At 37.3% G+C, this 27,585-nt stretch overlaps 1 protein-coding gene across 2 annotated transcripts in view; it reads left to right on the top strand.

The window, feature by feature from the left end:
• Cntln (centlein) overlaps positions 1-27,585 on the top strand; it is a 292,210-nt gene that overhangs the window by 80,031 nt on the left and 184,594 nt on the right. For both annotated transcript variants that reach the window (XM_055629436.1, XM_055629442.1), the window contains exons 3-5: positions 9,384-9,468; positions 18,806-18,940; positions 19,541-19,720. In XM_055629436.1, the coding sequence (XP_055485411.1) occupies positions 9,384-9,468; positions 18,806-18,940; positions 19,541-19,720 (400 nt within the window). The remainder of the gene's footprint in view (positions 1-9,383; positions 9,469-18,805; positions 18,941-19,540; positions 19,721-27,585) is intronic.

Here is a 27,585-nt window from a genome sequence, read left to right as displayed (position 1 = left end):
CTCCAGTTACAGCGGGACTTTCTAACCTGGCGGCGGAGCAGCACTGAGCTGGCGGGGCACATCAGCCCTCCAGTTTAAGACTAACCAGGGCCAAACCAGAGAACAGAAAGGCTGGTTACCCCGATTCCCACTGACGTGACCACCCTGAAATCTCCAGCTGCAGCAAGACCCCATAACCTGGCAGTGACAGCAGCACGGAACTGGCGGAGCACATCAAAGAAGCAGGGCCAAACCAGAGAGCAGACAGCCCAGATACGCCAATCTCTGCCAAGTGTCCTGCCTGTAAGTGAGTGCACCCTTGAGAATCTGCAGCTCCACTGATCCTGGGTTCTTCTAAAACAGAAGCCAGGCATCGAACCCCCTCCCACCCATATACCCACTTTGGGAAACAGAGGGGCACTTGGAACATTGAAGTTCCTGCTCTGTGGGTCTAATTGAGGAGTTAAGGCAGTTAATGCCAGAAATTGCGCTGCGATCATCACTAGCGCCTGCGACATATACATTGCAGAGCCCCTCCCACACACTCAAGGGTTCAACATTAGCCATCACTCTGTCCCTCGAGACACACGCCCACGCCCACTTACACACACACACACACACACACACATATACACACGCACGCACGCTTGCATTTGCCTCTGTTTGCACCTGCGTACTTTCCTCCCACAGGTACAGCTAGTCCTCAGCATACGCTAAGGACACGGGACCTCTCTCAACTTCCTGAAGAATTCTCCAGACTCGAGAGAGAGACAGTACCAGTCTGATCGGCAGAATCCAAAAACAAACAGGGAAGGTCTCAGATAAGCCAATGGCCAGGGGTAGGCGAAAGAACACTTCCAACATAAATCAGGACATCATGACTTCACCAGCAAACCCCAAAATCAATGGATACTCCAATTCATCAGAAGCACAGGAAAATGACCTTAAAGCCATGCTTGCTCAATTTTTTGAGGCTCATAAGGAGGAAATGAACAAATCTTTCAAAGAGTTGGCCAGTCAATTGGAGGTAAAGAAAGAAGAAATAGACAAAACCCTTAAAGAAACACAGGCAAACATAGCCAAACAAATAGAGGCACAAGTAGAGAAAAAAATAGTGGCATACAAAAAGGAAATGAACAAAGAAATAGAGTCCATCGTAGAGAGACAGGAATCCAAATTCAAACACATAAAAGAAATGGTGCAAGGCATGAAAACAGAATTAGAATCAATAAAGAAAACACAAAATGAGAAAACTCTTGAGCTGGAGAACTTGGAGAAAAGATCAGGAACCACAAAAGTAAGCATCACCAACAGAATAAAAGAGATGGAAGAGAGAATCTCTGGAGCTGAAGACACACTTGCAGAAATTGATACTTCTCTCAAAGAAAAAGTAAAATCAGAAAAATTCCAATCATAAAATATCCAAGAAATCAAGGATGCTATGAAAAGACAAAATCTAAGAATAATAGGAATTGATGAAAAAGAAGTCTCCAGGCTCCAAGGTCCAGAAAATATTTTCAAAAAAATCATAGAAGAAAATTTTCCCAACTTAAAGAAAGAGATGTCCATAAATATACAAGAGGCCTACAGAACACCAAATAGACTAGACCAGAAAAGAAACACATCACGTCACATCATAGTCAAAACACTAAATCTGCAGAACAAAGAAAAGATATTAAAAGCAGCAAGGGAAAAAGGCCAAGTAACATATGAAGGTAGACCTATCAGAATCACACCAGACTTCTCATCAGAAACTATGAAAGCCAGAAGGGCCTGGGCAAGCATCATGGAGATCACAAATGTCAACCCAGACTACTATACCCTGCAAAGCTTTCAATCAACATAGATGGAGAAAACAAAATATTCCATGACAAAACTAAATTTACGCAATATCTATACAGCAAACCAACCCTACAGAAGATACTAGAAGGAAAACTCCAATCCAACGAAAATGAATTCACCCAAGAAAACAGGGCATACAGATAATATCCCAACAAAAATGAAAAGAAAACAAGCAATGAAACAAGGTAAGATCATCGACTCCATTACAAAAGGAACTAACATGCATTGGTCAATATTATCTGTCAATATTAATGGACTCAACTCACCAATAAAAAGACACAGGCTAACAGAATGGTTACGGAAACAGGACCCAACATTCTGTTGCATCCAAGAAACACACCTATGCAACAAAGATAAACACTACCTCAGAGTAAAGGGCTGGAAAAATGTTTTTCAAGCAAATGGTTCCAGAAAACAAGCTGGAGTAGCCATCCTAATATCTAATAAAATAGACTTTCATCTGAAGTTAATCAAAAAAGATAAGGAGGGCCACTATATTCTCATCAAAGGAAAAATCCACCAAGAGGACATCACAATTTTGAATATCTATGCCCCAAATACAAGAGCACCTACATTCGTAAATGAAACAATATTAAAGCTTAAATCATACATTGATCCTAATACCTTAATAGTGGGAGACTTCAACACCCCACTCTCATCAAGGGACAGATCAACCAGACAGACACCAAATAGGGAAATAAAAGCACTCACAGAATCCCTAAATCAAATGGACCTAATAGACGTCTACAGATCTTTTCACCCAAACTCAAAAGAGTATACCTTCTTTTCAGCACCACATGGAACCTTCTCCAAAATAGACCATATAGTGGGTCACAAAGCAAGCCTCAACAGATACAAAAGGATTGAAATAATCCCTTGTATACTATCTGACCACCATGGACTAAAGCTGGACATCAACAACAACAGAAACAACAAAAAGCCGACACACACATGGAAACTGAACAACTTACTACTCAATGGGTCATGGAAGAAATAAAGAAAGAAATTAAAGACTTTCTAGAATTCAATGAAAATGAAGGCACAACATACCCAAATTTATGGGACACATTGAAAGCAGTGCTCAGAGGAAAATTTATAGCACTAAGTGCCTACAAGAAGAAATCTGTAACATCACATACAAACAACTTTATGGCCCAACTGAAAAACCTAGATAAAAAAGAAGCACATACACCCAAGAGGAGCAGATGGCTGGAAATATTCAAAGTAAGGGCAGAAATCAATCAATTAGAAACAAATAAAATTATCCAAAGAATCAATGAAACAAAAAGCTGGTTCTTTGAGAAAATCAACAAGATAGACAAACCCTTAGCCAAACTAACTAAAAAGCAGAGAGAAACCATACAAATCAGCAAAATCAGAAAGGAAAATGGGGACATAACTACAGACACTGAGGAAATCCAAATGATTATTAGGTCATACTACAAAAGCCTATATGGCACAAAATTTGAAAATCTAAATGAAATGGATAACTTTCTTGACAGATTCCATCTACCAAAATTAAGTCACGACCAGGTAGAAAGACTGAATAGCCCTATATCTCCCAAGGAAATTGAAGCAGTCATTAACAGTCTCCCCTCCAAAAAAAGCCCTGGACCAGATGGCTTCAGCGCAGAATTCTACAAGACCTTCAAAGAAGTACTAACACCAATTCTCCTCAAACTATTCCACAAAATAGAAATAGAAGGAACACTACCACACTCATTCTATGAAGCCATAGTCACTTTGATACCTAAACCACACAAAGATCCAACCAAAAAAGAGAACTTCAGACCTATCTCTCTTATGAACATTGATGCAAAAATACTCAATAAAATACTTGCAAACCGAATCCAAGAACACATCAAAGATATCATCCACCATGACCAAGTAGGCTTCATCCCAGGAATGCAAGGGTGGTTCAACATACGGAAATCCATCAATGTAATCCACCACATAAACAAACTGAAGGAGAAAAACCACATGATCATCTCCTTAGATGCTGAAAAAGCATTTGACAAAGTCCAACACCCATTTATGTTTAAAGTCTTGGAGAGATCAGGGATACAAGGCACATACCTAAAGATAGTAAAGGGAATATACAGCAAGCCTATAGCCAACATCATACTCAATGGAGAGAAACTTAAATCAATCCCACTGAAATCAAGGACAAGACAAGGCTGCCCACTCTCTCCATATCTCTTTAACATTGTACTTGAAGTCCTAGCCAGAGCAATAAGACTACTAAAGGAGATCAAGGGGATACAAATCGGAAAGGAAGAGGTCAAAGTGTCACTATTTGCAGATGATATGATAGTATACATGAGCGACCCCAAAGATTCAACCAGAGAACTTCTTCAGCTGATAAACACCTTCAGCAAAGTGGCAGGATACAAAATCAACTCAAAAAAATCAGAAGCCCTCTTGTATACCAAAGACAAAAAGGCTGAGAAAGAAATTAGGGAAACAACACCCTTCACAATAGCCACTAATAACTTAAAGTACCTTGGTGTGACTCTAACCAAGCAAGTGAAAGACCTGTTTGAGAAAAACTTCAAGTCTTTGAAGAAAGAAATTGAAGAAGATCTCAGAAGATGGAAAGATCTCCCGTGCTCATGGATTGGTAAGATTAACATTGTGAAAATGGCCATCCTGCCAAAAGCAATCTACAGATTCAATGCAATTCCCATCAAAATACCAACTCAATTCTTTACAGACCTTGAAAAAAAGATTCTCAGCTTCATATGGAGAAACAAAAAACCCAGAATCTCCAAAACGATCCTCTACAAGAACAGATCATCTGGAGGTATCTCCATTCCCGATCTCAAGCTGTACTACAGGGCAACAGTAATAAAAACTGCATGGTATTGGCATAGAAACAGAAAGGAGGATCAATGGAATCGCATAGAAGACCCAGAAATAAACCCACACACCTATGAATACTCAATATTTGACAAAGAAGCCAAATCCATTCAATGGAAAAAAGACAGCATCTTCAACAAATGGTGCTGGACCAACTGGATGTCTACATGCAGAAAAATGAAAATAGATCCATATATATCACCCTGCACAAAACTAAAGTCCAAGTGGATCAATGACCTCAACATAAAACCAGATACTCTAAATCAGTTGGAAAAAAAAGTGGGAAACAGCCTAGAACTCATTGGCACAGGAGACAACTTCCTGAACAGAACACCAACAGCACAGGCTCTAAGAGCAACAATCAATAAATGGGACCTCATGAAACTGAAAAGCTTCTGTAAAGCAAAAGACACTGTCATCAAAACAAATAGACAGCCTACAGATTGGGAAAGAATCTTCACCAACCCTTTATCTGACAGAGAGCTAATATCCAGTATATATAAAGAACTAAAGAAGCAGAAAAGCAACAAATCAAGTAATCCACTTAAAAAATGGGGAACAGAGCTAAACAGAGAATTCTCGAAAGAGGAACATCGAATGGCAGAGAAACACTTAAAGAAATGCTCAACCTCATTAGCCATTAGGGAAATGCAAATCAAAACGACCCTGAGATTTCACCTTACACCCATCAGTATGGCCAAGATGAAAAACTCAAGTGATAGCATATGCTGGAGAGGTTGTGGAGAAAAGGGAACCCTCCTCCATTGCTGGTGGGAATGTAAACTGGTTCAACCACTCTGGAAGTCAATCTGGTGCTTTCTCAGACAACTAGGAGTAGTGCTACCTCAAGACCCAGCTATACCACTCCTAGGTATATACCCAAAATTTGCTCAAGTACACAACAAGGTCATTTGTTCAACCATGTTCGTAGCAGATTTATTTGTAATAGCCAGAACTTGGAAACAACCCAGATGTCCATCAACTGAGGAATGGATACAGAAATTGTGGTATTTTTACACAATGGAATACTACTCAGCAATCAAAAAGGAGGAAATCATGAAATTTGCAGGCAAGTGGTGGGATCTAGAAAAGATCATTCTGAGTGAAGTATCCCAGAAGGAGAAAGACAAACTTGGTATATATTCGCTTATATAGACCTACAAGATATGATAAACATAATGAAATCTACACACCTAAAGAAGATAATCAAGAAAGTGGACACAGGCGAAGGTGATTAATCCTCATTTAGAAAGACAAATGGGATGTGCATTGAACTTATGACATGAGTCTACCACAAAAGGCATCTGAAAGACTCTACCTAGCAGTGTTTCAAAGCAGACACTAAGACTCATAACCAAACCCTTGGCAGAGTGCAGGGAATCATATGAAAGAAGGGAAGTTAGTATGATATGGAAAGGATAGGAGCTCTACAAGGACCAAACATATCTGGGCACAGGGTCTTTACTGAGACTGACACTCAACCAAGGACCATCTATGGATATAACCTAGAACTTCTGCTCGGATGTGGCCAGTGGTAGCTCAGTAACCAAGTAGTTTTCCAAAGTAAGGGGAACACGGACTATTTCTAACAAGAAGTAAAGGAGGGCCTGTTGTTCGCCCCCCCCCCCCCCCCCAGGGGAGGATCAGTCTGTTAGGCCACAGAGGAGGACTTTGCAGCCAGCCCTGAAGATACCTGATAAAACAGGGTCAGATGAAAGGGGAGGAAGTCCTCCCCTATCAGGGGACTTGGAAAGGGGCAGGGAGGAGACCAGGGAGGGAGTGTGGGGTTGGGGAGGGAATGAGGGAGCCGGATACAGCTGGGACACAGAGTTAACAAAATGTAACTAAAAAGAAAAAAAAAAAAAAACCTCAAGAGATAATGCATGTTGGAGGGCATGTGGAGAAAGGGGAACCCTCTTCCATTGCTGGTGGGAATGTCAACTAGTACAACCACTATGGAAATAAATCTGGCGCTTTCCCAGACAATTAGGAATAGTGCTACCTCAAGATCCAGCTACACTACTCCTAGGCATATATTCAAAAGATGCTCAAGTACACAACAAGGACAATTGCTCAACCATGTTTGTTGCAGCCTTATTTGTAATAGCTATTCAATTTTTTAAAATAATTTTTTATTTATTATATTAATCACAAGTTATTTACTTTGTATCCCATCTGTATGCTGCTCCCTCATTCCCTCCCAATCCCATCTTGCCTCCTTTATCTCCTCCCTGCCCCTTTCCAAGTCCACTGTTAGGGGAAGTCCTCCTCCCCGTCCATCTGACCCTAGCTTATCAGGTATTTTCAGGACTGGCTGCAGTATTCTCCTCTGTGGCCTACCAAGGCTGCTCCTTTCTCAGGGGGAGGAGGGAGGTCAAAGAGCCAGCCATTGAGTTCAAGTCAGAAATAGTCCCTGTTCCTCTTACTAGGGTACTCACTTGGGTACTGATCTACCATGGGCTACATTTGAACAGGGGTTCTAGGTTATATCCATGCATGGTCCTTGGTTGGAGAAACAGTCTCAGACAAGACCCCTGTGCCCAGATATATTTGGTCCTTGTGGAGCTCCTGTCCTATCCAGGTCATACTAATCCCCCCTTCTTTCATATGATTCCCTGTACTCTGCCCAAGGTTTGGTTATAAGTTTCAACATCTGCTTTGATACACTGCTAGGCAAAGTCTTTTCGAGGCCCACAGTGGTAGGCTCCTGTCCTGTTACTTGTTTTCTCCTACTTCCGATGTCCAGCCCATTTGTCTTTCTAAGTGAAGATTGATCATTTTACTCCAGGTCTTCTTTCTTAGTCATCTTTTTTAGGTGTGCAGAATTTAGTATGTTTATCCTATCTTATAAGTCTAGTATCCACTTAAAAGTGAGTATATAATATGTGTGTCTTTCTGCTTCTGGGATACCTCACTCAGGATGATCTTTTCTAGATCCCATCATTTGCCTGCAAAGTTCATGATTTCCTTTTTTTTAATTGCTGAGTAGTATTCCATTGTGTAACAGTACCACAATTTCTGTATCCATTCCTCCATTGATGGACATCTGGGTTGTTTCCAGGTTCTGGCTATTATGAATATAGCTGCTACAAACACAGTTGAGCAAATGTCCTTGCTGTGTACTTGAGCATCTTTTGGATATATGCCTAAGTGGTATAGCTGGATCTTGAGGAAGCAGTATTCTATTACATGACAAAATACACTTCTAAGTAAGCCAGAAGAGACAAAAGAAGAATAATTCATTCTAATGAAGGGAAAAACAAACAGTGTTCAAGAAAATATTATTATACTAAGCATGTATGAACCAAACTATAGTGCACCTGATTTCATTAAAAGTGAACCACTAGATTTAAAGATGCACATTAACACCAAATCCATAGGTGTTTTACATACCTCACTTTCTTCAATATACATGTCATTTAGACAAAATATAAACAAAGAAACTTTAGAATTACATGACATTTTACATCACACAGACCTATCATATCTACAGAATATTACACCAAATATACACCAAAGAATACACATTGTACTCAGAAGCCTTAAAACAGACCATATCCTGTTTGCTGTAGTATCTCTTATCCCTGTGGCAATTCCTGTATTGGTAGTGCTGAATACATAATGATTTTTGTGGGTTTTTTTTTTTTTAAGAGAGGGTTTCTTTTTGTAGCCTTGGATATTCTGGATTCCCTTTAGACCTGACTAGCCTTGAACTCACAGAGATCTGCCTGCCTCTGCCTCTGCCTCTGCCTTCCCCAGTGCTGGGATTATAGGCATGTGCCACTGTGCCCCATTTAATTGGTGATTTTATAGATGATAAGTTAATGTGTTAGATACAGGTTTTTTATTATTATTTTGTTAATATGTCTTCAACTGTGAGAATTACTTAATTCTAAAACATTCTTAGCAATTTCATTCAGTCTTCCTACTTCTGGAGTGTTATAGTATGTTAGAGTTTCCCAGTAAAACAAACTCCTGTGTTTTGTCTGATGTCATATTTTTAATGCCATCATTTTCTCTGTAGTGTCCTGGATATGTACCTCATTAATATTGTTCAGAGTAATAATTTATTTTTATGTCTCACTTCTCCAAAATTTAATAAATGAATAAATTTTATCTTATTAATATAAGCATTTTATACATATTAATGATAAAAATATTCAGTGGGCTTATCCAGTATTAGATACTTATTATACAGTCCCAACCTGCTGTCCAATAGGTAATAGTGGTGTCAGGGTTAAATTATGTTTTAAATATTGACTATCATCCATCTACACCTAGAAATTAAATTATTTCTAGAAAATGAAGTTTTCAAAACAGTTGTCAGGGATTGGGGATTTAGCTCAGTGGTAGAGCTCTTGCCTAGCAAGCTCAAGGCCCTGGGTTCCGTTCTCAGCTCTGGAAAACAAAACAACAACAACATCAAAACAGTTGTCAGCTGTGGTAAGCTTCTGTCACTTGCCATATGGTTTCTGATTCTGAAAGAGCTGTTGACATAAAAGAATTTAATCCTTTATACTTTAAAATTATGTTCATTACTAGGATGTGGACATTTAAAGAAGTAATTATGGGATGGGACAGTGGTAGAGCACTTGCTTGGCATGTATGAGCTCCTGACTTTGATACTTAGCACTGCGAAACAACATAAATCAACAGGAATTCCTAGGAATCATGACTAATAAACTCTCTTTATTTGTTTTTAGGGAAAAAAAGAAATCTGAAGCAAAAGACAGAAAAGTTCTGGAAATTTTACAAGTCAAGGATGCTAAAATACAAGAATTGGAACAGGTTGTATTTTAATAAAAATATGAAACATTGGTTTTGCTTCAGGTTGTAGATCTTTAAAAATTATTTGAAGCTTTTGTTATAATGTTCATTAAGAAATCAAGGTTGTTCTGTGAAAGCATTGTTTTGAAATCACTGTAGTCAATCTTTCATTATAATACCAAAGCTATTGATCAGGTATAAAACTCATTAAAATGCTTAACAGGCTGTTATTATTATAAAGTAGTATTTATTATTCATTGTCTTATTGTATTTTTATTTTTGACATATTTATGTGTTTCTGTTTGATATTTATGTGTTTCTGATATATACATGTTTACATGGTTTTGGTTATAGAAAAGAGTCATAATAATTGGTACTATTCTAGTTCATCTTTTGAAAATTTGCATTATTGAATTGGTGCAATTTTTATTTATAAATCATACAATTAAAGAATATATATAGCTTGCATATATTTGTATAATCATTATTATTATCACAACCATATGTGTGCTTTCGCTAGATGACAAAATTACATCCAATGAGCCTGTGATGGTGCATTTCACATTCAAGACATTCCATTCTATCTTGTACAGATGGCTCCTTTCTAGCTCATATTGCAAAAGAAATCTAGTCCATCTCCAAGAGAGTTCCTATTGTCTTAGAACTTATGCAGTTCCAAGTTCCAAGTCTCTTCTGAGACTCAATTCAAACTCTTCCACATCAGCCCCTGGAAAGTAAAATAAAAAGGAAATTATAGCCTTTCAGTATATAATAGCACAGAGTAAACATTCCCATTCATAGAACGGAGGGATGGGGCTAAAGCAAGAACCAAACCAGTTGGGTAAACAGTAAGTCCTGGAGCTCCATTCTTGGCATATGGGGCATATGATGGTGTGCTTTGGGCCCCAAAGGACTTGCCCAGCTTTGCCAACCTCTTTATCCTTGCCATTTGCAGCCAACTTGGGCTCTCTTTGGAGCTGGATATGCTTTGTGTGTTCAGCTCTCCATAGCAGATAGTATTTCTTGCATCTCTATCTTCTTTAGGTTCACAGTGAGTTTTTGTTTTTAGTCTCGCAGAGTTATATGTTGTTCTTTCCTGGGCTGTTTGAAGGGAGAGTGGCATTGTTATATAATACTTGGCTTCCTACCCCTTCCTTTAAAATCTGAGTGAGAATTCCAGGATTCTACATAGCTGCAGAACTATATCAGGTGAAAATGTTAAGTAAGTATGTTCTCAGCATAAGCAATAGCTGTTCCACCTTATATCATGGATGTAGCAGCCTCTGAATACCTAACTTACTGGTAACGCTGGGAAACCCTTCCTGAGGTGGTCCTGTACAAGCAGAGTGTCACATAGTTCTTATCCTAAATCAAATATTTTAAGTGAGTTAATACCTCTGCATACGTGATCCTGAGGTTGGGTGAGTCTAGCTACTTCCTGGACTCAAGAGGTGTAATGAACCTGGGCTTTTTGAAAGAGCACTGATGTCTTTAGTATCCATTGGATCCTTGGCCCCATTTTCACCATGCTCATTTTATAGGCAAACTGTAAATCTTCAAGTCCTTGTGCTCTCAATACTTTTTTTTTATGCAGGAATGCATGCCTTATTTTTTAAAAAGACAGGCACCGTGAGATGGACCTTTGAGAATGTAGGATCACACCCCTTCAAAGCTTTTAAATATCAACGAAAAGTCAAAGTATTGCAGTTGTATGGCTCATCCTTTTGTATTCCATTTTCCCCTCCTTTAGTGCTGCTCCCACAAATCCCTGTTCCCATGTCCCCAGGTTTGCTTGATCTTCTTATTCTGTAGGGACTGTGTAGAAGAGTGGCCTGATTCAAATTTCAGGCCACAAGTATCTGATTATTGGAAGTTTGCTTTAACCTCCCTAACTTAGCCAGCCCATCCCTAAGTAATTTTTCATGTAAATTATCACTTATATTAGTTAGCCTTTCAGTCAGCTATTTTGTCAGTTCAACCTTCCATTTCTGCTAATGGTGACTTCAGTCTATTCTCCTCAGGCTGCCTATCTCAATAAATGACCTCTTTAATCTTCTAGTTAGCTGAAACAAAGCAAAAGAACAAAATAATACTGGCTGACCTCAGTTGTCGAAGACTTATAAGACTCTTTTGCTAACTTATTACTTTTAAATACCCAATTCTGGGTCTAGAGAAATAGCTCAGCAGTTAAAAGCAATAGCTGTTCTTCCAGGGGACCTGAGTTTGATTCCCAGCACCCATATCAAGTGGCTCACTTCACTTGTAACTCTAGCCCTGAGTGGACTTGCAGTCATGTGCAATCGCCCACACACAAACATTAAACCTTACTCTGCCTGTAGTAATAACCATGCCACAACCCCTAAGCTGGGTGGCCTTGACATTTTCTCTGCTAGTCTGTCTTGTTTAAGCATAGCTTCTCACAGAGTTTCAGTACACCAACTATGAGAATACAATTCAGATACCTTCTGTTCAAATTCCCATTTGAGTCATTGTTTCCATGTCATACCATGAGCACTGTCCTTTTTTTTTTTTTAAGTATTATACAGTATTCTGCCTGCATACCAGATCTCACTATATACTTCCTCTTCCACCGTGTCCTGGCAAGGCAGCCATTCCAGAGTGAAGTGATGGTTATGAGCCACCATGTGGTTGCTGGGAATTGAACTCAGGACCTTTGGAAGAACATCGAGTGTTTTTTTTTTTTTTTTAACCTCTGAGCCATCTCTCCACCCTGAGCACTGTCCTTTTTAGTTCAACATTTTGATCTGAGTTCTTGCCCAAAGTGCTTCCACATTGTAGGCCTTCTCTAGTCTTGTATAAAATTGTGAGTCTTAGCTTCAGAGTGTGTGTGTGTGTGTGTGTGTGTGTGTGTGTGTGTGTGTAAATAGAGCTTTTAAAGTCCTATGCTGGACTAGAAATGGGAAGTTGAGTTTTTGTTGTTTCACTGAGTAATATTAAGTAACCTTTCCAAGAGGATTTATAATTTGTGAAATATAGCAGCAATTAGAATGGCATTACTTTGAATTCAAGTTTTTACTGTATATCTAGTCAAATTGACAGACTGTTAGGCTGGTTCTTTTTAGCTTTTATAAAAGAGAAATCTAATATTATCATACATATAAATATAATAAAGACTGTCATGCAACCATAAGATCAGTGAATGGACCGTTCCTTAGCTCAATTCAGACAAAAATTAGTTACATTTTGACCAAAAATGCAGCTCCCGTTTGTGTTATGAGCTCTCACCTCTTATTGTTGGGAGCACTCACTTCTGTTTCTTTTTTTTTTTTTTTTTTTAGTTAGTTATTCAGTTTACATCTCAATCATAGCTCCCTCTATTCTCTCCTCCTGGTCCCTTGCCTCTGTCCCTTCCTCATTTCCCTATCTCTCCTCTTCTGCCTCTCAGAAGAGGGGAGGACCCCTCCCCTTGCAAATCCTCACACGACATCCAGTCTCATCAGGACTGTACTTCCTCTTCCACCGTGTCCTGGCAAGGCAGCCATACCAGAGTGAAGTGATGGAAAACCATTCAACAGAGACCATGTCAGAGACAGCCCCCAACCTTTTTCTGGGTACCTACATGGAGACTAAGCTGCCCATTGAGCATATATGTGTAGAGGGTCTAGGTGTAGTAGAAGACCCTTGGTTGGTGCTTCAGTCTCTGCAAGCCCCTCTGGGCCCAGGTTAGTTGAGACTGTTAGATTTAGGGAGTCCCTGCCTCCTTTGGGTATTTTGCCATCTGTGCTGTCAGCCATTAGTATTACCAGCTCTTATTGCTACTAGTTCAGCTAAAGCCACTGTTCATTTATAGATTGAAATAGTGAAAAGGCAGAGCAAAACCATCACAGTAATGATTTATTTGGGTTGGCTCTGCAACATGTGAAAGCTAGAATATGGACAAAAACAGACTGACTCTGTGAGGACATGAGGATTTAAGCTTATTTAAGCTAAAGGGCTAGGCTGGTAAAGGCCAAGGTTCAGTGTTGATGGAAGAACTTCTGCATCCATCCTGATCACTGTTTGCGTGTAACACCAGGTTTTTCACTTGACCCCAGTCTGCTTCTAGACTTGAATGATGAGTGGGAGGCTCTGGGAAAACCCCAGCAAGTCAGGAAGGAAGCTGATGATATAGCAGCCCCAGAAGTTTCAGCTAAGGCTGAGTGGACTGTAGCGGCTACAGCCGGTAAGCAGAGAGCCGAAGTGGTGATACAGTGGCTGTGGTGGGTGAAGTCATGGCCGTCAAAGGGCCGTGGTGCTTTAGGGACAGTGGTGCTGCTTCAGTTATAGAAGCCCTAGTATGTCTCCTCGGACCCACTACCACAGCTAATACCCCATTGTCAGACCAGTGTGGCCGCCTGCCTCCAGCCTAGGGCTGCAGGAACTATAGGTGGGTGGGGGTTGTACTAGTGTCTGCTCGTCTTCAGAAAATCCGCAACAAAACTAACTCATGTTACCAGAAAAGTAAAAGTTACCAATATGCCTCAAAACCCAGCTAACTAACAAATGAGGACAAAAGAGAGAAAGCAAGCTGTCAAACAAAAGAATCCACCAGCTGTGAGGAAGGTTGAACCTTTCCTGTTTTTCCTCAGAATTGTAGCTATGTCACTGCTAATTATAAAATAAGTTATAGTGCATATAGGAAGTAACATGACTTCTGATAACCTAGTATACTGAAGTTAATCAAATGCTGATTACTCTTTAGCATTCTCTCTCATTCTAAACGGGGCAGAAATGAATGTTGGTTTTCAGCAGTACTCAGTTTTCTTACCCCTTATCTCTCTTCTTTATCATTTTGTTTGTTGTAGTGGTTTTATTACTTTTCTGTATGTTATTAAAGCTCTTATTTCCATTTTGAAAGTGGTTTATAATTAATAATAAATTAACTGTGTTTCAGTACTGCCTTGTAGAATTTTAGGCTGTATGCTGTTCCCTAATCCGTACTTACTCTATAGGCTTCTCTTGACCATGATTTAAATTATTCATTTCTTGGTTTGTCCATAATAAATTATTTGTTTCAGACATGCTTTGTCTTGTTGCCCTTTAGGCTTTATGATTCCTCTGAGTTCTGTTTGCTATTTTAGTATGCACTCATATCAGACTATTAGAAATTGACTATATCTAGAAAGATTTGCTGAAAAAGTTTCATAAAGCTAAAACTTAAAATTGATTGTACTGTTTCTACCTGTAATTTTGTTACTTAAATTAGATTTTTTCCATTAGGAAAATATTTTTACTTTTTTAGAATTACAAAAGTTTGAGAGTTTATCCACCTCCTGTCAGAAATTTGCCTTTATGTAACATTGTTGATTATGCAGAATATCACATGACCAACTATCAGAATATGATAGTTTAATAACAAACCTTTCTTTGTGTTTCTATTTACAAATTAGATCTATATCTGTTTTTACATCTTACTAACTCAAACACATGCCAAACTTTAAATAATAAGTAACTCATAGATGAATTTGCCCCTTGTGTCCTTTGTGTTGTTTGTACCTGGTAATATTTACCTCTGTCAAGAAATCCTGGTATGCATACATTTTAGAGAATGAAGTGATTCCAGGATAGATAAGGGTACTCTTAATTTTATCACTTCTTTTGAAGGATAAGCCTACAAACTTTTTAAAAAATTTCTGAAGAGATTTAATGTTTATATCTTTGAATTTATAATTCTTATAGGTATTGGGCTTTTTGCTAAGAATTTGTACATATCATTTTGATATTTTCTTTTTTGTTTCTTTTTTTAACACTTGGGTTGATAACTAAGTTGATCTAATGAACCATTCTTAGATTGTACTACTCTTTTTTTTTTTTTATTTGGTTTCTGTTTTTTTTTTTTTTTTTTTTTTGAGACAGGGTTTCTCTGTGTAGTCTTGGCTGTCCTGGACTTGCTTTGTCGACCAGGCTAGCCTTGAGCTCACAAAGATCTGCCTGCTTTTGCCTCCTCTAGTGCTGGGATTACAGGTATATGCCACTGTGTCCAGCTCTAGATTGTACTTCAAAACTCTTTCCCCAGGGAGGTATAAGTAATGTCTACTCCTCCTCCTAAAGTCCCAATGATAAATTGAAGAAAAGTTTTACCAAAGTTTATTCTGGAGAACCAGTGAAGCTTTGGGGCTTCTTTATAGAGCATATAGGTGAGGGGTTACTTATTCCCCAAAATGCTGTACCTGGAAAGCTTTCCCCCAGCAGACATGGTGGCTTTTTCATGACCACATGGGTGGAGCCCCTCTGTTAGTTTTTCCTGGCATATATACTCTAGCTCCTTCCTGAGGTCATGTGCAATTGAGGCAGAGTTGTGGATCAAAGGAATAGGAGGTCCTCGTTATCCTCTCCATCCCTCCATGAGGATATAGATAATCAAGAAGCCCAGCTGAGATAATTGTTTCACAAGCAGGCTCAGCTGATCACTCCAAGATGGCAGTTCCTGGGCCGTGAGGATAGTCACACACAACTCTATAGTTTGAAAAATTCTACATAGAAGTAATGTTCACTCATGTTTATCTGGAGACATGATTAAGAGTGTTAAACTGCATTGTCTATGTACATCTTTCCATTAAAGAGGAAACAGCTGAACTTTATAGTGAGAAAAAGTGGATATATAATAGTGTGTTCATAATGGAGCCATGGTTTCCACCAGTATACTTGGATTACAACTGTATCAATCCACGTGGAAAAATTTGGGAGAAAATATTGAACAAAAGTAGCAAGACACATAACATGTATAATATGCGGTAATATAAATATTAAAATAAAGCAAACGACATAACACATAAAATAGGAATGTGTATTCTTTTCAACTGAAAAGAAAAAAAAAACAAAACAGGATGTGTCTTTCCAGTATAGCTGTTACCTCTAAGGTGATTGCAGGTGGAGATTAGAAGATGTGACAGATGGTGGAAAATGGGGGGATAGAGGATGAGGGACCTATAGACATGACAGATGGTGGCAAGGCAGGTAGAAGATATGGAACCCATGAACGTCACAGATGATGGTGAGGTTACAGTATTTAGTTGGGTTGGCATGTGGAACGATTCTGCTTTTATCTTTTTTCTCATTTTAATTCAGTTTCATACATTAGTTTTGGATGTATTCAATATCTAAAACTTATAATAAAAGTAAAAGAAAACCAACATTTAACAATGCAGCCTTGGCTTTCAGTGAGCACAGGTGCTTTATTTACCTTATTCCTCTTAACTGCCATTAATTTTACCCTTGTAAAATTACCCTACTCTTGTTTTACTTTTCATCCATCTTCCAGTCATTGGAGAGGGCTTAATAGGGGATAGATACTGAAATATAAAATAAGATATTCAGAATAGGAGCATCAGTGTTACACAGATAGAGTAAATGTTAGTTTCGTACATGGAGCCTGAAGTGATCACCTCCTGTAGCCAGGTAGGACCTCCAGTGTAGGGATAAGGACACCAACCTGCCCACAAACCCTTTGACCCCAAATTTGTCAGGCCTATAAGATGTTCAGGGACAAAGACAGAGCAAAGACTGAGGGAATGGCCAAGCAAAGACTGGCCCTACTTGAGACCCGTCCCATGGAAGAGAACCAATCCCTGACACTATTAATGCTATTCTGCTATGCTTACAGACAGGAGCCTAGTGTAACTCCTCTGAGAGGCTTTACGCAGTAGCTGACAAAACAGATGCAGAGACCCACAGCCAAACATTAGACCCAGCTCTGGGAGTCCTATCGAAGAGTTGGGGGAATGATTGCAGGAGCTGGAGGGGTCAAGGTCTCCACAAGAAGACCTACAGAGTAAACTAAAATAGGTCCATAGGACCCCACAGAGAGTGAACCACCAACCAAAGAGCATGCATGTACTGGTCCTAGAACCCTTACACATGTGTTGCAGATATGCAGCTTGGTTTTCATGTGGATCCACAAACAGCTGGAGCAGGGGCCCTCTCTGACTCTGATGCCTCCCTTTAGAGCCTGCTCCCCCAACTAAGCTGCCTTGTCTGGCCTCAGTAGGAGAGAGTGAGCCTAGTTCTTCAGAGACTTAATGTGCCAGGATGGGCTGGTACCAATGGGGGACCTCCCCTTCTGAGCAGAATGAGAGGGGAGAATGGGGGGAGGAGTGTGTGTGTGTGCCTGGGGACTGCATTCGAGATTTAAAGTGAATAAATAAATAAATTTAATAAAAATATTCCCTATAACTAAAATATAATTATTATAAAAGCTTCAAACCCATAATTTAAAAACAGGTTAGTTTCTGCCGATGCTTTCATTTAAAACAAAAACAAAGCCTGATACAGTGTCATAGATGTTTAATCTCTACAAACAGAAGGCTGAAGAAAGATAATTGCCATGAACTTGGGCCTAGCCTGGCTTATATAGTAAGTTCCATGCCAGCTTGGGCTACAGAGTGAGACTGCCTGAGACAACCAACCAAATAAACAAATAACTAAAAAAAAAACAAAAAACAAAAAACAAAAAACAAAAAACAAACAAACAAAAAAAACATCAATGACAAAACCCCAGTATTTTCTTCTGTTGTGTCTGCTTCTTGGTTGCAGATAAATGCTAACACTTTTGGATCTGGCATGTAGGCTTCAAATAAGTGTGTTAGACCACAGAGGAAATTCTTGTGTCAACTGAAAGAGTGGTGCTAGTAATAGAAGTTGAAGGAATCTGGGAAGGAGATAGTAAAGGTGTGAGTTTTAGTTACAGAATGCTAGTTTGAAGTGGCAACCGACTGTCCAGCAGAAGTGTTTTCGAACTTTCCAGGGTTAGGGCTGATGAGGTAAAGTTAAAGGAAAGCTATAAACAGAAGCTAAGAATTGAAGTACAACCTTCTATTCGCCAATTAGGAACAGAAAAAAGAGTCTAGGTACTGTGAATAACATTTAGCTAAAATTACTATAATCTTAGTAGTCTGTAAAACAAAATATTTTGTCACCTGACTTTGCCCTTTTTATATTTATTTTTGAAGTGATCTATCCATTTCCAAAACCACAGTTGTTTTTCTAGAGCTGTTTTCTAAATGTTACCCAGTAAAATAATAATTATATGTTATTTTAGCCACACATACATTTTACTTATTAGAATTTTTAAAATAAAATTTGGTGATTATTCTTTCTGTGCACTTAAATGTTTGTTTTCAGTGTATGGTTTAGTATTTGGTATTGAGTTTTAAATGTGTTTTTCATCTTAAACTAATAAATAGATGGCCTTGTACATTTTAGGTGAAAGTCCATGAGTATGCTAGAACTGAGCACTGTGATTTGGATTTGATTATTAAAGCCAATTACAGCTATAAGTAACAACTAAGGTATAAGCTTATGAAATAAGCATTTTTGCTTCGACATGCCAGCTTACAGTTGGTTTAAATCTTTCTCACAGACTGAATCATTACTAAAACAGGAAATAAATGACCTTGTAAAACTGAAGACTGTGGTTGATGAAGAAAATGCTTTCTTAAGGAAAGAGTTCAGTGATTTACAGAAGAAATTTAAAGATAAAAGCCAAGAAGTTAAGGTGTGTTGACTTGTGCGTGGCTACACAGTACCTTTGCTTTGAAGTCCCCCTTGAAGCTCTACTAGCCCCTGTGGCACAGAAAGTGACAGGCTTGCCGGAAAATTGCCTTAGGCTCTGCTGTACCACACAGTTTTCTCACATGCAAAAACTCTGATAAAGATGCTTTAAAGCTCAGGCTTGGAGCTTTATAACTTACAGATAAATAGTTAATGATGGAAATGGAGCTAAGAAAGTAGGAGTGTGAATATGTGGCTTCTTGTAATTAGATTCTGATGGGACTGGCATTATTAATTGATAAAACCCAGGTCTGGGAGGATATGTCTGTGTGGCTCTCAAAAATAGCTGGGGACAGCATCAAAGGCAGCTTGATCAATTAATGGGCTCTTTGCAAATGTGTACTCATCAAAGCTGTCATCCAGTGAAAAAATATGACCCATCCACCTGCATGAAAAGAGGCCAATAAAGTACACAGGTGACCTTGGCTATCAAATATAGAAGAAGCTGCTGTGAGGGTGAAACTGCACAGTTTATATTTGCTGATAAGTTCTCACCTTTTTTTTTTTTTTCTTGTTTATCGGCCCTTGTGGTACTGTTCTTCAGGACGCTAAGGAGTGTGTACAGAATAAAGAAGAAAAAAATAGACTGCTTATAAAAAACCTGGAAAAGGAAAATGAGAAATTAAGTACACGCTGCACTGACCTGCTAAACGAACTAGAGAAGCTGAAGAACGAGCAAGTACATTGGAGAAAGGAAAAATATAGTATGGATGCGAAAGTAAAGGTAGAGGGCAAGAGCTATCCACGGTGCTCTTCTGGGGCTAACTTTTTACAGGGAGTTTAATACATTTTTTTTTCTTTAAATAAGAAGTTAGATATTCAGATCCACCAGTGGGGACCAGCATTAATTTATATTCTTTCACTTAAGACCCATAGCTTTTTAAATATTGATGTTGCAAAGCAGGAAACTGACTTCAAATAGTTATCCTAAAATGTAATCATTAAAAAATAAAGGCTATTGCTTTTGAAATAAAGTCTGTTTTGAAAAATATATTTAGAACCATTGGCTTGGCTTTTTAAAATGAAGGCTTACTTTTGCTAGAATCATTGGAATACATTTTGGGGACTCTTTTCTACTTCCTTTAAAATTAACGTGTAAAAAAATCCACAAAACAGTTAAAAACACTTATATATGGTTCTATGATACTGTTTTCTTTGGCTTTAAGGGGAAAGCAAAATTTTATTAGAAGATAAAATCTTTATAATATTTTTTATATTATCCTCCCACCAATTTTGAACATCATTTAAAAATACAGCATCTTTTTGTCATATTCTCTTTGTCTTGAGGTTTTCGTTAGTTTATTTTTGAATTAAGTTTCAGATTTCTCTTTCATCATATATTTTATTGAAAAGGGAAGAAGCAAATAAAGCTAGTGAATATGGTCGTCTCTCTGTGTGCAGGAGGAAAGACCATCTCAATACATGCATGCATATGTCAATCAGGTGTATTTTGTATGAGTATTTATGTGTATGTGTATAGTTGCCTGTTTGGGTAACTGTGCAGATTTATTCATTAATATTCATTAGGGAAAAGTGTTAAGTTGGAGTATGACTCTATTAATTGCAGTTATTTGATACAGTTCAATGACATACTGGACCAATGAGCCACTGAGACAATTCAATCATTATATGTTTGTTTTAATTTTTATGATTTTCTTCTAAAGTTCAACCTTTAAAACTTTGGTAGTTGTTTGAGGATAAGAGATCTGCTTGTGTTCATTTACAGTTACATGACTATTTAGTTATTGTTTGTATTTTTTTATTATTCATTGGTTTGCTCTTGCTTTTGTTGGGCAACATTTTTGCACCTTGTATATGATTAATTGGACGGTAAAAGTTTGTGAATAGATAAGAATCTCTGTCTTACTTTCTTCCTTACTGTTTTTGGTTTAAGAAATTTAGATGATAAACTTTCCTAATTTAAGGTATTTATTTGTTATTACCTCATCAGATTCAATAGTTTATTGATTTAAGATTCATTCTCTCTTTTTTAAATTTCCTTTAGTGTATGGGTTTGTCTATAGACTGTCATTTTTGTGATTTGAGGCATTGCAGTTTTATAATTTGAATTTAGTTAACAAATCCATGTTATTTTTTGTAAGATATTAAGCCTTTATGTATAACTTCATTATAATGTACTACTAAGAACAATTTTGTTAGTAAATTATATTAAGAAGTAAATGGTTCCATGTTTAATTTAAAAATTAATTGTGAGATAATTGTTATTATATCACTTATAAATGTGGAATATACCATTATATTTTATTCTCTAAATGTTCTTGCTATACTGTTATAAATTTGTGCATGGGTCTCAGCCATAGACTCTACAATTCGTAAGGAAAATATATAATTTTCTCTCCTATGAACCCGTTTATTTTCATTTGTCTTAGGTAAAGTTATATTGAGATTTCTAGGTTATATGAAACTCTGTTTTTTAGCTTTTGAGTGAATTGCCAGACCCTGTTCTAAATAGTTGTATTTGAGGTTTTTTTTTTTATTTCTACATATCATTGTTAACAATATTATCTGCATTTTTAACTGTAGTTAACCTGATGACAGTTATGAAATATTTTCTCATTGTATGTGTTCGTTTTTGGTTCTTGTTTGCTTGTTTTTCTAGTAATAGACCCTAGAGGCCTGTGCATGATAAGGAAATATTTGACCACTGAGCTATATCTCCAGTCCTCAAGTTCTTATTCTGACTTTAATTTACATTGTGACTAATAGTGTTAAGCATCTTTTCATGTGTTATTGGTCATTTGCATATCTTTGGAGAACTGTCTATGCAAATGTGCTGAATATAAGTCCCTCATAAGACACAGTATTTGAAAGTGTTTTGTTGAGTTTTTTTGAACTGAATTTTTACTTCCTTTATTTTCGTTTTTATAGTAAATATAGTGACAATACAAAAATGATCTTGCTATATTGTACCAGTCTGATCTTTTGTATGTGTGCTTATACAAGCTTGAGTTAACTTCTCAATAGCTGATCTATCCACTCACACTACTATGAGCTAATGGTATTTCTTTAAACACAAAGATTTTCATTCTTTAATCACTTTTGTCTACTTTTGTTTTTATTGTTGCTTATGTTTTTGAGTGGTATAAAAACAATATATAAACAAAGATCATAAGATTGGCCCCTATCTTCTGAGAGTTTTATAGCTTAGTATATTTTGTATATATAGTTTTCTTACCCATTCTGAGTTAACTTTTTTATTTGCCTCCTTCACTTTTGTATCTTATTCACACCATTTTTCTAGTTTCCTTGTTTCCCCAAAATAAATATTCTTTCTGCACATATACACAGAAAGAGAGAGAGAGCGAGAGAAAGAGAGACAGAGACAGAGATACAGAGAGAGACAGAGAGAGAAAGAGACTGCATAAGAGAGAAAATAGTCATGTTTTGTCTTTATGACAACTTTTTAGTATGATATGATATATAGGTTCAACTTTATTCACTCACAGCTTTCAGTTCTTCTACTTGTTGAAAAATAAGTTTCTTTTCTCTACTAAATATCTTGGCATTCCTGTTGAATATCATGTACTGTAAGTATGAGTTTATTTCTAGGACTCAGTTCTGTTCCTTTGATTATACATCTATTTTCTTGCTTTTGTCATACTGTCTTGATCACTCTAAATTTGTAGCAAAATTTGAATATTCAATGTGTTTTTTTAATTCTTTTCCAAAGTTGGCTATACCCAGTCTCTTCTATTTGCATGTGAATTTTAGAATCAGTGTTTCCATTTCTACAAAAAGCCAGGTTTCATCAAAGGGGAGAAGAAAGACAAAACATGAAATATATATGATGCAGATATTTTCAGGTCTGTTGATCATTTGTCTTCAGTGGCTCCTCAGTTTACTTATAATCTGTATTTCCTTCAAAAATTATTTCTACCTCAGCTTTATTTATATCTGTATGGTATATATTTTCTTCCCTTTACTCTCTACTCACATCTTTGGATACAAAATTAATTTTGTGTAGGTAATTTGCATAGTATAATATTTTATTTATCCATTCTTTAAATGTATTTCTTTTGAGTAGAGGGTTTATTTTATTCATATTAAAAATAGAGTAATAAGGAAAAACTGACTTTTCCAATTTTCTTTCATCTTTTATGAATTATGACAATATGTCTCTCATTACCTTTATCATTTTCTTTCTTTGAATTTAGTTGTTTTCTATAGTATAGTGTATTTTGTTTCGTTTGTGTGTGTGTCTTCTTATTTATATTTTTTTGCCAGTCATGAGGGATTGCATTTATCATCCTAACCTTATGCCAATTTAATTTGAATTAAAACCATCAGTTGCCAGTATCTCATAAAAACTTGGCTTTTACATAGCTCTGTCCCCATGTTATTTTTATAACTGGCACTGCTATATGCTGGCTGTGTATTTGGTGAATATATTTTGCATGTCTGTTGAAAGGTGTAGGAACCAAAGAGAGTTACGGTTCTAGGAGTGTAGTTCAGTGGTAGAATGGGTGATAGTTTACCATGTTTCCTCATTCCCGAAATAAGAGTTACAAGCTCAAAGCACAATAAGTGGATTCTGCATTTACCATTTTATTTACATTTCTTGGAAAACCATATTTTCACTATGGCTTTGTGCCTTTCAATCAAATCTAAACACTCCCTTTTAGCGCCCCTACTGGACATGTCTAGCAGTAACCCCTTTGTTTTTTGTTTATCTACAGCTGTCTTAATTTTTTCTTAATGTCCAGCTATCTAATACAAGCCTTTTTTTTTTCTTTCTGGTACATTAAATATAACATTGCACTGCTTTTGCCTTTGTGCAGCCTGATGAGAAGTCAGCTAGCTGTCTTAGTAGGTACCCTTTTGTTTCTGTGTGTTTCCAAGAATCTTTATTTCTGGCAACATGAGACTGATTAATTTTTTCACATGGGGCTATTTGTGTTCTGGAATTCTTCAAGATTTTAGATTCATGTTTTTTAATCAAATATCAGAAGGTTTTGTCCAAAATTTCTTCAAATATTTAATGGCCTTTTTCTATTTATTGATTTTCATGATATTTTCATTTATGTATAGCTTGTATTATCACCAATCTACCCCAGTTCTCCCCTCCTACTCTTTCCAGACTTCATCCAAAGTATCTTCATGTCATGTTCCTCTTCCACTTTCATGTCCTTGTTAATAATTTTTTTAGTGCTGCCTGCTAGAATGTTCACTGATGTTACTGGCTTAATCTTGTACAGGTCTTGCAGGTAACTATAGATATAATAAGTTTAAGAGTGCAACAATCATGCTGTGTCCAGAAGCCCGCATTGCCCAGCACTACCTTCTATCCTTCAGCTTTTAGATTCTTTTTTCTTTTTTTAATTGCATTTATTTTTTTACATTTATTTATTATCGTTTATTTACTTTGTAGCCCCCTCCTTCAGTCCTTCCCAATCCCATCCTCCCTCCCTCTTCTCCTCCCATGCTCCTTCTTCAATACATTGATAGGGGAGGTCCTCCTCTCCTTTCATCTGACCCTAGTGTATCAGGTCTCATCAGTACTGGCTGCATTGTCTTCCTCTGTGGCCTGGTAAGGTTGCCCTCCCAACAGGGGGAGGTTATCAAATAACTATCTGCTGAGTTCATATCAAAGACAGCCCTGTTTCCAGCCCAGCTGCCATGGGCTATATCTGTGTAGGATTTCTCAGTTATTTCCATGCATGGTCCTTGGTTGGAGTATCAGTCTCAGAAAAGATCCCTTAGATTCTTTTAGATCCCTTTTTTCATGTTCCTTGAGGCTTGGGTATGAGATAGGGAATGAACACTTAATAATTGTGAGTCTCTGCATTGTATCCTAGAGCAGAAAAAAAGTATTTTGGCCAAGGTGTAGAGCAGCGTTAGTCTACAGGCATAAATAAAATATCTAGAAAGAAGTTTGAAAATAAATTAATAAAACAACAGGAGTAAGTTTACCAGTAGGACCTATGCCTCCTGAGCCATGGGCTTTTGACTAAGTTTACAATACCAGGTATAAATACAGGTGCCTGTATTCTGTTCCACTGGTCTGTGCTTATTTTGTGCCCACCTGCAAACCTTGGCTCGGTAGTGTAACTTGAAATCAGGAACAGAGACCCTCCAGCATTATACTTTTGCTCAGAATTGTTTGGATTATTTGCGGACCCTTGTGTTTGCTTCCATACAAATTTTAATATTGTTTTCTTTCTTACTGTGAAGAGACGTTTTTCATTGAAAATTTTATTGCAATTGCATTGAATTTGTAGGTTATCTTTTGTAGGATAACCATTTCACAATATTGGTCCCTCTAACCATGAACATGGGAATTTTTTAATGTTTTTCTAAATTAATTTTTCATCAATGCTTTTAACTTTTAATTATGAATTATTTGTATCCTTGGTTAGATTTATATGAAAGAATGATTTTTTTATAGGATGTAGTGAATGTGATTGTTTCACGGATTCTTTCAGTTTGTCATTGTATATAAGAAGATCAGTGACATTTATGTGTTAATTTTGTGTCATGATACTTTGCTGAATATGTTTATCAGTTCTAAGAGTTTTCTTGTGGGCCTTTTAGACTCTTATGTATATAATTATAGCACCTTAAAATATGTATATATTGACTTCTTCCTTTCCTACTTGTATCCCTTTTATTTGCTTACCTTTTCTTACTGTTCCATCTAAAGATTCTGAAATTCCTTCCCTGCTCCCTGTCTTCTCCCACTGCTAATGTCTATATTGTTTTTCCTTCTGAATGAGGATTAAGCATCTTCCCTAGGATCCTCCTTGTTGTTTAGTTTCTTTAAGACTATAGATTTTAGTATGTTTATCTTATCGTATATGTCTAATATCCACTTATAAGTGAGTATATACCATATGTGTCTTTCTGCTTTTGGAATACCTCACTCAGGATGATCTTTTCCAGATCCCACCATTTGCCTGTAAATTTCATGATTTCCTTCTTTTTAATTGTTGAGTAGTATTCCATTGTGTAAATGTACCACAATTTCTGTATCCATTCCTCACTTGAGGGACATCTGGGTTGTTTCCAGATTCTAGCTTTTACAAATAAAGCTGCTACAAACATAGTTGAACAAATGTCCTTGTTTTATACTTGAGCATATTTTGGATAAATGCCTAGGAGTGGTATAGATGGATCTTGAGGTAGCACTATTCCTAATTTTTTGAGAAAGTACCAGATTGATTTCCAAAGTGATTGTACAAGTTTACATTCTTTCCAGCATGTGTTGTCACTTGAGAGGGCCTCTGAAAGAATCTACCCACTAGGGTATCCAAGCAGATGCTGAGACATATAGACAAACCTTGAGTAGATTGCAGGGAACCTTTTGGAAAAGGAGGAGATAGAAAGACCTGGAGTGGACAGGAGCTCCCCAAGGAGACCAACAGAGCCAAAAAATCTGGGCCCAGGGGTCCCTGCAGAGACTGATGCTCCAACCAAGAATCATTCATGGATAGGACCTGGGCCCAGTGCTCAGATGTAGCCCATAGACTCAGTCTCCAAGAGGTTTCCCTAGTAAGGGAAGCAGGAGCTGTCTCTGACATGGACTCAGTGGCCAGCTCTTTGATCATCTCACCCTGGGAAGGGCCAATTTTGCCAGGCCACAGAGGAAGATGATGTATCCAGTCCTGATGAAACCTGATAGGCTAAAGTCAGATAGTAGGGGAGGAGGACCTCCCCTATTACTGGAGTAGGCTAGGAGCATAGGGAGAAAAGAATGAGGGAGGGTGAGACTGGGAGGAGATGGGGGGCTACATGTAGGATACAAATTGAATAAATTGTAACAAATAATAAAAAAAGAAGTCTGAAATATTAGTGAGTATAAAGAGTGGCTTTGTTCTTCATTTTAATGAATATGTTTTGAGTGTTTCTCCATTTAACATAATATTGGTATGGCATGTACAGTCTTTTGTTGAGATATGTTTCTATTCCAATATCCCTGAAATTTCTATATATTTCAGGGATTTGTCATGAGTGGATGCTAGATTTTGTCAAAAGCCTTTTTCTACGTCTAGTGAGATGACCACATGATTTTTGTCCTCAAGTTGACTTATGTAATTTAATAACATTTATTCATTTATGTATCTTGAATCATTCCTGCCTCTGTAGAATAAATTCAACCAGATCACAATGAATGATCTTTTTAAAGTGTTCTGAATTTGGTTTGCAAGTATTTTATTAATAATTTTTTAAACATTATTTCTAATTCACAGTTCACAGCAATAACCTTCAGACACATGATAACATCTCTTTATGCACATTCTGAGGTCTGGTGAATAATTAATTGAAAATTTCCTGCACTTTTTCATTTGAAAAACAGGATTTTTCTAAAAAGGACAAAAACAAACAAACAAAACAACAAAGCCCTGGGCTCTGGATATATTGTTTCTGAAGAAAAACTTGAAAAAATTCATTGCTTAAATTCTATGCTCCCAGCATAGACATGCTAGCTCACAGGCATCCATAATTTCGAAGGTGATTAATTTCTCTCTTTGGACCAGCTCAGGTACCAGGTACAGCATGGTACACAGATGTACATGTCAGCAAAACACTTAAATACATAAATAAGTCTAAAATTAAAATGTAACACCTTTA

The sequence above is a fragment of the Psammomys obesus genome, unplaced genomic scaffold (genome assembly GCF_907164565.1).
Source record: "Psammomys obesus unplaced genomic scaffold, mPsaObe1.curated_primary_1811, whole genome shotgun sequence".
In the NCBI taxonomy this organism is placed as follows: domain Eukaryota; kingdom Metazoa; phylum Chordata; class Mammalia; order Rodentia; family Muridae; genus Psammomys; species Psammomys obesus.
Note: the sequence above shows the minus strand (reverse complement) of the source record. Positions and strands in the feature narration are given on the sequence as shown.